At 29.5% G+C, this 13,268-nt stretch overlaps 1 protein-coding gene across 25 annotated transcripts in view; it reads right to left on the bottom strand.

The window, feature by feature from the left end:
• The window catches only part of LOC139486155 (C-Jun-amino-terminal kinase-interacting protein 4-like), a 76,776-nt gene that overhangs the window by 54,887 nt on the left and 8,621 nt on the right, over positions 1-13,268 (bottom strand). For 7 of the 25 annotated variants that reach the window (XR_011655488.1, XM_071270908.1, XM_071270904.1 and 4 more), the window contains exons 6-15: positions 12,921-13,250; positions 11,534-11,639; positions 10,772-10,857; positions 9,774-9,809; positions 8,335-8,376; positions 7,052-7,069; positions 4,346-4,403; positions 3,799-3,855; positions 2,748-2,898; positions 1,804-2,000 (exon numbers count right to left, since the gene is read on the bottom strand). Coding sequence is in view for 24 of the 25 variants with exons in the window: in XM_071270908.1 (XP_071127009.1) it covers positions 1,804-2,000; positions 2,748-2,898; positions 3,799-3,855; positions 4,346-4,403; positions 7,052-7,069; positions 8,335-8,376; positions 9,774-9,809; positions 10,772-10,857; positions 11,534-11,639; positions 12,921-13,250 (1,081 nt within the window). In the remaining variant the exon portion in view is untranslated. The remainder of the gene's footprint in view (positions 1-1,803; positions 2,001-2,747; positions 2,899-3,798; positions 3,856-4,345; positions 4,404-7,051; positions 7,070-8,334; positions 8,377-9,773; positions 9,810-10,771; positions 10,858-11,533; positions 11,640-12,920; positions 13,251-13,268) is intronic. The other 18 variants (XM_071270916.1, XM_071270922.1, XM_071270920.1 and 15 more) reach the window with 11 other exon arrangements.

The following is a 13,268-nucleotide window of genomic DNA, read 5'->3' as shown; positions in this document are numbered from 1 at the left end:
TGGCAAATTTCCAACATATATTATCAACTACTATTCTACACAAAGAAAGATAACTCCAATTGAAAATTAATTGCTATTGCACAATATTGTGCAATTAGATATTTCTTGCTATTGTGCAATACTGTGCAATTGAAAATTTCTTGCTCTTGCACAATACTTGATATGGAATCCTGATTTGGACCAACTCGAAAACTGGGCCCATAATCAAAAATCAAAGTACATATTTAGATAAAGCATATCAAATAAGCCCACGAATTTAATTTTTGTTAAAATCAAACTTAGTTTAATTTTGGACCCTTTGGACCTTAATGTAGACCAATTTGAAAACTGGACCAAAAATTAAGAATCTACATACAAAGTTAGATTTGGCATATCAAAGAACCCATTTATTCAATTTTTGATGAAATCAAACAAAGTTTAATTTTGGACCCCCATTTGGACCAACTTGAAAACTAGGCTAATAATTAAAAATCTAAGTACATTTTTAAATTCAGCATATCATAGAACCCCAAGGATTCAATTTTTGTTAAAATCAAACTAAGTTTAATTTTGGACCCTTTGGACCTTAATGTTGACCAATTTGAAAATAGAACCAAAAATTAAGAATCTACATACATAGTTAGATTCGGCATATCAAAGAACCCCAATTATTCAATTTTTGATGAAATCACACAAAGTTCAATTTTGGACCCTTTGGGCCCCTTATTCCTAAACTGTTAGGACCAAAACTCCCAAAATCAAACCCAACCTTCCTTTTATGGTCATAAACCTTGTGTTTAAATTTCATAGATTTCTATCTACTTATACTAAAGTTATGGTGCAAAAACCAAAAATAATGCTTATTTGGGCCCCTTTTTGGCCCCTAATTCATAAACTGTTGTGACCTCAACTCCAAAAATCAATCCCAACCTTTCTTTTGTGGTCATAAACCTTGTATTAAAATTTCATTGATTTCTATTTACTTATACTAAAGTTATTGTGCGAAAACCAAGAATAATGCTTATTTGGGCCCTTTTTTGGCCCTTAATTCCTAAACTGTTGGAACCAAAACTCCCAACATCAATCCCAACCTTCCTTTTGTGGTCATAAACCTTGTGTCAAAATTTCATAGATTTCTATTTACTTATACTAAAGTTATTGTGCGAAAACCAAGAATAATGCTTATTTGGGCCCTTTTTTGGCCCTTAATTCCTAAACTGTTGGAACCAAAACTCCCAAAATCAATCCCAACCTTCCTTTTGTGGTCATAAACCTTGTGTCAAAATTTCATAGATTTCTATTCACTTAAACTAAAGTTATAGTGCGAAAACCAAGAAAATGCTTATTTGGGCCCTTTTTGGCCCCTAATTCCTAAAATGTTGGGACCAAAACTCCCAAAATCAATCCCAACCTTCCTTTTGTGGTCATAAACCTTGTGTTAAAATTTCATTGATTTCCATTCACTTTTACTAAAGTTAGAGTGCGAAAACTAAAAGTATTCGGACGCAGGACGACGACGACGACGACGACGACGACGCCGACGCCAACGTGATAGCAATATACGACGAAAAATTTTTCAAATTTTGCGGTCGTATAAAAAATTAATGGGGGATTAATTTTTCTTATTTAGTTTATTACAATGAGAACATACTTTATAGTTCTTTTCCAAATCATCATAACTTTTAAATTGACATTGTGTTTTTGTTCATTTGAATTAGATATAAAATTTTGCCTGCAAACACCTGCCAATAGCATCAAAATTCCCCCTCCCTTTGACAAGACAACAGATATGTTTAGCACATCAACAGACAACACTTTACTTACAAGTTCCAAATAGATGACTTTTTCTGTTTTTGTGTTGTTGCTATTTCTGGGTGTTCTCTAGATGCTCTGATCATCTCTGTCCACCGAACAGCCTCTTGTAATTCCATTAATCTTTCTTTGTATTGGTTTCTCTCCATCAATACTCGGGCCATTTCTACCCTGGTAAACCTCTTTCTTTGAGCCATTGGCACATCATCCTGAAATAAGGTTATTATATATCATTCACAATTCATTCAGCAATTTTAAAATAGTTTCAAGGTTCGACTTCACCCAGATGGTGTCTTTTGTGTTCAACAAATTAAGATGTAGGACAAATGAGTGCTAAACCCATTATTCATGTAAAGAACATCAATACAAAATGTATTTGAGTGAGTTTGTTTTCTTGTTAAAAAAACAGAAAGTTAAAATACAAGGTACAAGTATTTGGATCATCGTTGAAGGACATTGTTTTTGTTAATGGTCTGATAAAAATTTCAAAATGGGATTTCATTTATTTTTCATTCAAAATGTTTTTTTTTGTCTTAGCCTTAACAGGCTATTTTGACCTGTAATTAGAGATCCCTCTTTCAGTTGTCTCCCTTATGAGGGACATTAATTCTAATTTATAATGGAGAGCTAGCAGAACGAGCAAACTTGCCTGTGCGTAATGTCAGTAATCTTTTAGGTTTTCATATAATTTAATTACATCAATTTGTTGTTAATCTAAAAACTTTTGACATCAGAAATGATTTTTTATGAAAAATTAGTTAAACTGCCGATACATCACTTTCAATTCATTATACTTTGCATTGGCAAAAGCCAATTTTGTCTGGTATGGAACCAGTCTACTATTGACAAAGGGAAGTAATTTGTTTAAAAAGTGTGTTATAATAGAATCAAATCGGTAATTGGCAAATGGACTATTGTATTTATCAACTGAAGCAATATATAAACATTAATAATACTTCTTCTTCTCCTTCTTTGGCTGAGTTTGTTTTCTTCTCTAATTCTTCCTTCATTTTTTTTATTTCGTCCTCCTGTGATTTCATTCTTTCTTGTAATTTAGTTTTTACTGAGTGTAGCGATGATAATTCTTCTCGACATATTTCCAATTCACTGTCAAATACAAAAAAGTAAAATAAATCATACTGATTGGTAGTTTCATTATTCTAAAGGACTAGTTAAAGCTAATTTCCTAATGCTTGTAGTGTAAAACTTTGGTTGGGTTGCTTGTTTTGTTTGTATAAATGTTAACTCAAGCTTTGTAATTAAGATTGACATCTTTAAACAAAATATTTTGGGATAGTTAGACTTGTATATCTCATATTTAAATTTGAATGGACGTTATCCCAATTACAATTGTACAATATACAAACAAAGCAAGCAAGCTAACCAAAGTCTTGCTCTACATGCATTAGGTAATGAGCTCTATCTGTGAACTAAACTCGACTGTTGTCTGCTCTTTGATTGGGTTGTTGTCTCTTTCACATATTCCCTATTTCCATTCTCAATTTTATCAATATATTATTTAGATCTGACCTTACGGTATGGGTTTTTCTAATTGTTGAAGGCCTTTCAGTTGGCAATAATTGCTTATATCCACTTCATTTGAACTTTGTTAGATATTTGTCTCATTGGCAATCATACCACATATCCTCATTTTCATAAAAAGATGTGGGCAACCATATATATCTCATGAAAAGTAACACATATAAGAGTATGCAAGAAATTCATCCTGAATGAGAAACAATTAAAGATGTCAAAAAAGTTACGGACAACAAGTATTCTGTGAGTATTGCATGGCAAACCTAAAGTCCCCTTTGACTTAGTAGGTAGGGGACTAACAAGTGATGGATGATTTTTTTTATTGGTTCTGTCACAACATTTATAGATTTAGAGCTGGATATATTGTATAGAGATCTATCAATCTTGCTCTTTAAATGTCTATTGGTTCTTTTTGTTGCTTGATTACATAACATGAAGCAACATGTGGTATTCAGGAAAACATGGACTTACCCTGTTAACTCATCTACTTTGGCAATTAAATCATCTTTCACTATATTTAAAGCATTCCTGGAAAAAAGATACAAATTCATATATTGGTGAGTTTGTATTCAAAATAATCAAGCACTAAAGAGACAAGTTGCTCACATTTTCAAGTTATAATTAAATTGACTGTCAAGTAATTCATCAATAAATCGACTGAAAAAATATGGCAATTACTTACATAAAGTCTGTTTTGTTTTTAACACAATGATTGCCTATATATATTTTAAATCAAATCCAATTTGAAAATATGTTATTCGTTAAATATTTGTTACAAGCAGCTTTGTTTATTTACTGTGGATTCATTTATTTTCGTGGATTGCTGAAAACTTGCATATTCATGGATAATGGATTTCATGGTTTTGCTAATCTCTGTATACAAAGAATATTGAAAATATGTTATTCGTTGAACATTTGATTTCGGTGTTTGATTTCGTTGTTCACCTATACACACGAAACCAACAAATAATAACTAATCCACAGTATTCTACATTTGTTTCTGTAACATAAAACATACTTGGTTTCTAGTAATTCTGTATTTTCTAAAATAATATTCTCCAATTCTTTTCCCATTCCTGTAATTAATAAATGACAACTTTTACAAATACTGTATTCATATGAAAAACAAGAATATTATGTGCAAATATCATACTATTACATCAGGTGTTTAGTGAAACACAAAATCTAGGTCAAAGCCCTAATTTGGTATCTATTCTAAATAAATTCACATCATAATGAAGATCTGTGTTAAGATTCAAGTTGATGTGCCCTTAGTCAACCAACAGGATAGGCATATAAAAAGTAACATTTATTTTTCTTCAAACATTTCCCTTACTCTAAACAGTTAAAGGAAAGAAATCTTGGATGAAATTTCTTTAAAAAATTTCATGATTTGAAACAAAATTCCTCTCACATTGATGGATAAGGTTTAATTAGATTAGACCTCATCGTCTGATCAACATTTTCTCCTGTCAATAATCTGTTTTCTTTGAAATTCTTTGTCAAACAAAAACAACCTTTTGATTTTTGCAGAAGAAAAACATGCATTACAAACACGAATTTCTATTAATTCATGCAAAACTAAACTCAATTAACTTAAAAATAGGTAATTAAACTACATTTACAGAAAATAGTAGTCAGACACATATTAGTAAATGACATGCACAAAGGCATTACAAACAATACTAGACATAACAATTGTCTTGCATTTTCATAACCTCTAAAGCAATATTTTGGAATGCTATATTTTTTTTAATGTACTTTCATTCAAAAAGGGAAAAAAAGGAAGTAGTTGACATTTAAATTTGATCTTCATTTTTTAACCAAAAAAAATGGAGAAGGGAGTAAGCTCATAAAGTTGGAGGAGACTTTTTGACTAAAAAATAAATAAAATACACTTATTGATAAAACAGAGTGAAAATTAAGTCAGTTTTCAAACAAAACAACCTGTAATAAGAATAAGTTTAGCCTAAGGCAGTTATTGTTGAGAAAAAGTTTATTTTTTCCTCTCTAATTTATTTCTAATACTATCAAATTTCTGAATGTCCTGCAATCCAACTTGTTCTTATATATAATATTTTTCTGTGTTTAATTTTGGCTGAATTTCTGGGAATTTTAAACTTTGTTTAATACATTTTTGTACTTGTATATTCATATTAAAGAAGTAAAAAGTTTGACATATTTGCGTTATTTTTCAAAATGCACTCAATAAACTTATGCAAATAAATCCCTCACTAAAAAATTAAGTTGGTTTACAGTCTAATGTGCAATATGCAGCCTACAAAACAAACTCATACAAGCTTGAGCAATGAAGGGATTGATTATGTGCTTAATGTAAAGATACTGGGCTTTTCTTACAAAATGTCTTATATGAAGTGGTTAGGAGGTTTTTTTTATCCTAAATCAAAGGAAATAATGTGTATGTTTCTGCGTCACAATAAAATAAATTTGGATTAAAAAAAAATTCTGACTATTTAACTGGCTATTCCAAAATTCTCAAGAATTCCCCCCCCCCCCCCCCATAATACATGTAATAAAGGTCCTTTTCTCTCATGATCAAAATAAAAAGAGTATTTTTTTCTATAATCTATAGTTATTTTCAATATCATCTCCATGACTATATCAGACTTCATGATGAACTGGTCAATCTACAGGCCTGGAGCTCAATTTTTGAAAATATTTAGTAAGATTCTGTTGATTTTCACAGGCCTTAGAGCAATTTTACAAGCCTGGGCTGCAACTCAGCGTGAAGACTGCTATATACTACATCACTCCTGTTATTATTTTCCTTTTTTTAACAGTTTTTTTTTAAATATCTAAATAAATTGAATATCCCCTTCAGATACCCCATTTGATAAATATGTAACATGCATAACAAGGTTGATTGATTATATAATTTTTTTTAAATAATATCTATGTTTACTGTTATATATATGAAATCATGAACAAACATCACTACAAGGCCAGCATATCCAAGTGCAGTGCCTGTGTGCGAAAACACAACAAAAAGGTCAAATTAAAGGTGAAGCATTTATTCAATGGACCATACATATCAAAATGATGCAATTTCAAAGCCAAACAAATGAAAATGAAAAGAAACAGAAACAAAATAAAACATAATGTGCTCCAACTGTCAGACAAAATCAAGTCATTTATGAATGAAAAATAAAGTATGGTTCCTATATTGCATTTGAAAACTCAAGGAGGCAAACTTCTTAAAGAGTTACAAAAAAGGATATATTTGTGATATTAATTGAAAAATTTCCTTCAGAAAGAAATCAAAATTACAGGCTACCTCCATTCTAAAAGAATGTTAGAAACAATGTATCTTTTGATGTTGTACCTTGTGATTTAACCCCATAAAATTGTCATGTTACCCAATAAGATATATCAATATTATCAAACAATGCATTGGAACATCTAGTTACCATTAGTTCATGAACCATTTAATAAAATTAGCAGATGGTCCCACTTTTTTTTATGCATGATTTTCTGATCCAATCGTGAGCCTAAGGTTTCCGGCCAATTTAAGGACAGTCAGTGCAGTTTCTTAGCAAAATTGAACATGTTGACAAAATAAGGAAAATTTACATTCAAATTAAAAAAAAAACATTTATAGGAATCAAATAAATGTATATGATATACAGTGTATAATGGAAAGTAAGATGCCAGTTAGAGCACAAAGCAATAAAAGGTATAGAAATATATAACAAGTTTTGCTTACCAAAGAAATTATCACTGACTGTTATAAAACAGAAAAGAAACAAATAGTTAGTCAGGGAATCACATTCAGAATAGTATTAGTCACATATGATTCTCATCATGCTTCTATTACCATGCAGCATTTTACCCATAAGGCCATACACTGCTACTTAAGTTTGTAGTTCTATGGATCTCTTAAGAGACGAAAAGGTGTGCAAGCTAATCAGATTTCAGTCAAGAAAAAAATCTCATTTTTGCAGAAATTGAAGAATCTTTTTAAATTTTTAATCCTTTTAATTTTAAGACTGTAAAATATCTGCAATAGGACGAGAAACAATTTTCTATTCAAAAGCTCCTTTGCCCAAAAATAGACAGTGAATCCACAGAACAAAAACATAAATTTGGTATGGCCTTACAGATTTGTATCCCTTATTGCTTTTAAATTTTGTAATATGCAATGGTGTGTTTCAAAATCATAAATATTAGAAATAGTCTTCAAAGGCAAAGCTTCATCTAAGTAATGCAAACAATTACATGGAGCAAACATTTATGTGATTTGTAAACGTAAACATGTTGTCTGAAAAAATGTTGACACAAAAATACTTCCTTTAAGTCAATAGTTTTTCAGAACAAACTTAAACACATTCAATTATCTGAAAAAGTAAATGTTTTTTACTAAGGAGCTTTTTCGTCATTCGTTGAACTGTCTTAGAAAAATCACATGCTGCATTCTTATGATACAATGCTATCCGTAGGTTATATATCTTAAGTCTAAACATTCTCATTGGGCAGTCATTCAAGCATGCTCTTTCATAAATCATGAAATGCACTTTTTGAGGATACTTTAATCTGATCAATTTGATTAAAACACAGATCCTGTGTATTCCCTCTGCTTACAAAGATCTGATAGACTTAAATCTTCTTTCTAATCTGATAAAATTCATGTCTGTCTTTTCAGGTAATAGTAATGATATTTCTTCACTCAAACTTTTGAAGGTGTTTATTACCCAATGATTTACAACATGATTTAGAACGGGTCTTCAAAACAGAAAGTAGAAAAAGAATTTTCAGATCTATCTAGGCATGGGATCTGTATATTAATTTATACCAAATCTGATTAAATTAAAAATTGTATTAACATCAATCTTATACAATTCTCACAATTTTTCCTCCTTTTCCATGAAATCATCAACCTACTCTTAATTCCAGATTGAAAATAACATTACATATTTTTCCCATGTATATATGATGTTAGTTGGTTCTTTGTAAATCTTATTATTAGTAAGTAGAAATAAATAATCGTACCAGTAGATCGTCGTTCATTCTGATCATCTTCATTTTCACTATCTGCATATACATACAAACAAACAACAATTAAAAAACATGCAACAACAAAATGCACAACAATCTATTCTATAAATAAAAACATTACGGCAGAAATGCTCCAACCCAACTTAATCATGTTTTTTGTATCTTGTGGATAGCTGTCTCATTGGCAGTCATACTACATTTCCTTATTTTTATATGTAGTGTAAGAAAATTTAATGAAACAGTATCAGATTGGAGCTTTTCTACTTTAGAAAAAAATAGCTTCATAATTTTCTAATAGACATTCACTTAATATATTTGGAAAGGTTGTGTTCATGCTTGATCATTAATGTCAATGCATGCACAATGTTGATTTTTTAGAATGAAGTATTTCATAGAAATAGAATTTTCTTGGAAAAATATCTATCAAAATTTTTTAATTTTTTTAAAATTTTTGTTATCATTCTATAGGCAACACATTAAGCACTTTGTCCCAAATTCTTAATTTTATCAGCAATTTGTAAATGAAATGAAACTTGACAAGACCAACATTAATTTGTTTGATATATTTTGTGACCAAGATTAACGTGTTTGATATTTGAACTATATTGTATAGAATTGTGACCAAGATTAACGCAATTATTTAGGTTTTGAAAATAACTTCTGTGTATTACTTTTCCATTCCCTTGAATATTGAGCCAAGTTAATGAAATTAATTAAAACAAGGTTTATAAATGGTTGTGTTAACTACATATTAAAGCTAAGTTAAGAGCATAGATTATATGTTTACAAAATGCAGTTATATAATAGTAAGCATAGATTGAAACTTTTACTTCTGAACTAATATTAAAAAAAAAAAAATACTTTGAAATAATACGAAAAAAAAATTACTTTGTGTTTATATTCAAATCTATGGTGCACAAAACTCAATAATTATGAAAGACTAATCTGGCCATATAGAAAATCCTACATTATTATACTAAATAATACAGGGAAAAAATGAAATCAGATTATAACATTTTTAGATCATGGAAAAAGAATATACTGTCAAATGTACATGTTTAAGAGTGGGTACTTTTTATATATTTGTCCTATTCTTTTCACTAATAGTGGACTTAAAAAAACAATTTTCAAATCCAAATAAGTCTAATGTTGCTTGCTGTTAAAAGATTATATTTTCATTCTTAAAAGCATTCAATTATGAGAAAGGTTATTCTTACAATGCTTTATGTTATAAGATCATATTTTCATTTTTTAGAGCATTCAATTAAGAAAATATTGTTCTTACAATGCTTTATGTTATAGATTATCGATTCCTTCTTTTTATAACTTTGAAAGCATTCACTTAAGTAAGATTATAACATGCATGACAGAAACTATATACACACATTTATATACACAGAGGTAGATACAACAGAAGTTAGTAAAACCCTCACCTGACGAGGCATAATCACCAGGATTAACTTCTCGACCTTAATAATGTAACATTTATGTATAAAATCATGTTAACATACTAAAAGTTCATTTCTAATTCCTAACAAGATTTATACTTTTCCTAACCAATTTTTCTTTCTTTTTTAATTTCATAAAGCAGTTCACTTGCTTAGTTCAAATTCAATTGATACTTTAAATTTTCTTGCATTGTCGAGAAGTGACATCATAAACAGTATATTAATTTTCTGGCATACATTTACATACATGTAACACGAATAAAAGTTATAATGAAATGTGGCATATAAAAAATACAAAATCACCAATAGTGATTGTTCTACATTGTTGTCAGCATAATCTTTTTTCATGTTAACCAATAATGTATTGAGCTTTTAATTTTTTGTAGGACCTAAAATCTCAATAAAAACTTGTGCCGCACAGTTTAATTCTTTATAATTGTTATAAGCATTATTATCTGAATACTGTGGATCCATTATTCCCATTCTAGGATGAAATTTCAGGGACTGAATATTCAGCTCTCCCTTGACACCATTTTGTGAGTACAGTCTTGAGGAAATAATGATAGTCCATTGGAGGCGGATGATAAATGGCTGACCTGTGTTAAGAGAGTCATATCTCTTGCATCTAAAAGACACCCTTGTAGATTTCGAAAAAGAACCGGCAAATGCCTAAATAGGTTTAAACTAATTTATTTTCATGGACATTTGATTTCGTGGTTTTGCCAATCTCTGCATAAAAAGCCGTAGAAACTTGTAATTTATTAAACATTTGAATTTGTTGTTCACCAAACACATAATAATGAATCCACAGTATAATTTTTTTGTTCACATACCAAACAGTAAACAGCCCTCATTTTCTCATAAAACAAACAGAATATCTCATCACTAATGTTAATAATTTAAGCAATTTTGGCCATAAAAAGTAATACAGGTAAACAGCCCTAACCAGGCATGCAATAAATGTACATGGTATTGATCTTTACCTGTAATATCTGCTCCGAAATCAACATCACCAATTATGTCTGCATCCTGGCACGTTAATTCATCAAATATAGAATCATTGTTCCTACTAAAAAACATAAGAATAAAGAGAGTGAAACATTATCCTTCAATAACTGATAAAAACGACTTCTCTTATAGCATTGTAATGTATGTTAATCTTAGCGTGCAACATCCATGGTCAAATCATGACAAATGCTGGTACATGTATTGCAATATTGCTTGAAAATGACAAAAAAAAAAAATTAATAGATATGGTTCGTGTCTTGTTATTATATTGCTTGGCTATGTTTATACAATAAAGGTTTGTTGCAAGTATACTGATGAATAATATTCCTCATAGAATAATAACTGTTAGAATATATATATATATGTCATGCTTGTGCATCCTTGACCTTGTCACAAACTTAAGCAATTGTGGAGGCAGCTGACAATGGAAACAGCACAGCAAAAAGGCAAAAAATCACTTTATCAGGTAAATCTGCTCTTAGTGATTTTTATCCTAATCTGTTGTTGACTTGTCGTTGGATTGTTTTCATTAATAAGTTCCACCTTTTATCTCATTCACAATCATACCACATCTCCTTACATACATGTATTTTAGTATTAAAATTAAATTTGATTTCATATGCATGATTGTTTTTTTTAAAGAATTTTAAATGAAAACTACCTATACATTAGTATGTAATAGATTACTTACTGCATATTTTGGTATATTGTTACTGTGTATGTAATAGTTTACTTACTGCATATTTTTCAGACTATTATTACTTTTATGACTACTAGATGATTCCTCTAACTCTTGTAACTCTGGAGTGGTTTGAACTATATGAGCCAAAGCATGATCCAAACCTGTCAAAAAAAAAACAACAATGAATTAGTTTCTCACATAACTTGTTATAACATCTGAACAATCACCGAATGTAAAGTTTCCAAAAATTCAATTATCAAATGCCAACATTCTAGAATTTTGATCAAAGCATGGACAACCCTTATTTATAACGACCAGAATTATATACCAGTCTGGTGGCCGCTTTTTGTGTGTAAAAATTTTAATGTTCAATATGAATCATCAGCAACATTTATTTAAATGATAAGGCCATTTCATTTATGTATTCTAGAAGGATAATATATACACAATTTTAAACTACAGTTGAAGTCAATAATGAATTAAGCATGGAATGCATGCCTACGTGTTCATCTTCTTGTGAGAAGTCCATAGAAGTTTACATTTTTATGGTGAATAAATTGACAGATCACAATCTGTTTTGATTGTTATAAAAATGAGAATAATATATTACTTACCATAAAACACACCATAATGTAAGCATGAGAGTAAAAAAAAGAGAAAGAGAAAATTCCATTACAGTCAGTCACGATTTGTCAGGGATTCAGTTTCATGACTCAAGAAGAAAATTTTAAAGAGCTCAGGCAACAATTTTCGTTAATAACATTCAATATTACATAAACAAAATTTTCTCTTTTTTAGTAAACATTACGTTATCTATCATACTTTTTTTAAATACAAATGTTCCTATGACTTTGATGTATATTATTTAGGCATTAATTTTGAAATCATAAGTTATCCCAAGCATAAAAAGTACTAGAATAACAAGACTTTGTTATATCAATTTACAATGCTAAAAATGTGTTCTAATAACATGAATATACCTAATTTGCTTTTTGTTTGAATTCTTTTGTTTTTTAATCTTAAAATTTCTCAAATGTGGGAAAAAAATCAAACAATTGGTATGCTCAACAAAATTTTCTACCACCTTCTAAATTTTCCCTGCTTTAAAGAATTAATGATCTGTCAATTTAAAAAAAAAAGATTAGAGTTTGAAATTTTGATTTTACATTGTGTGTACATAAATCTAGTGTGACAATTTGAAACTATGAAAGTTATTTTGTTTGTTCAGTAAAAAGAAATTCTCACAACATAACATGTGATGTTAAATTTAAATGTGAAATATTTAACATTAATTTAACAATAATTTCCCCCATAACAGTATAAACAAATATCCAGAAATAAAACACAGACAATATTGTCTACTAAACGCTAAGTAAGTCATGTAATTTGGTTTATTAGCATCATGTTCACAATTTTGGTATTTTCTTTTATACCTAACTTACCAAATATCTTATCTTCTTCAAATTCTGGTTCGTCCATACTTTCACAACGTATTCTATGTTTTGGATTAGGGGTAGATGTCACAACATTTTTAACATGAGAATCTTTTTCAGGTGTCACAAAGTTTGTGTCAGAGTTATCTAACTTAGTTGTTTCTAAATTGTCTAATGTACTACTATCCTGATTAATAGTTAATTGTTCACCAGAATTTTGTGAATGTATATGATCTGATATGTAATTTTCCTGTGAATTTTCTTCATTTTTCACATTTTGTAACAAATTGTCTATCGGAGTCTGAGTGTCTGATTGTGTTTCCTCCTTCCCGTCGATCTCTAATAAAATAACAAGCA

The sequence above is a fragment of the Mytilus edulis genome, chromosome 8 (genome assembly GCF_963676685.1).
Source record: "Mytilus edulis chromosome 8, xbMytEdul2.2, whole genome shotgun sequence".
In the NCBI taxonomy this organism is placed as follows: Eukaryota; Metazoa; Mollusca; class Bivalvia; order Mytilida; family Mytilidae; genus Mytilus; species Mytilus edulis.
This window is presented reverse-complemented; position numbering and strand designations above follow the sequence as displayed.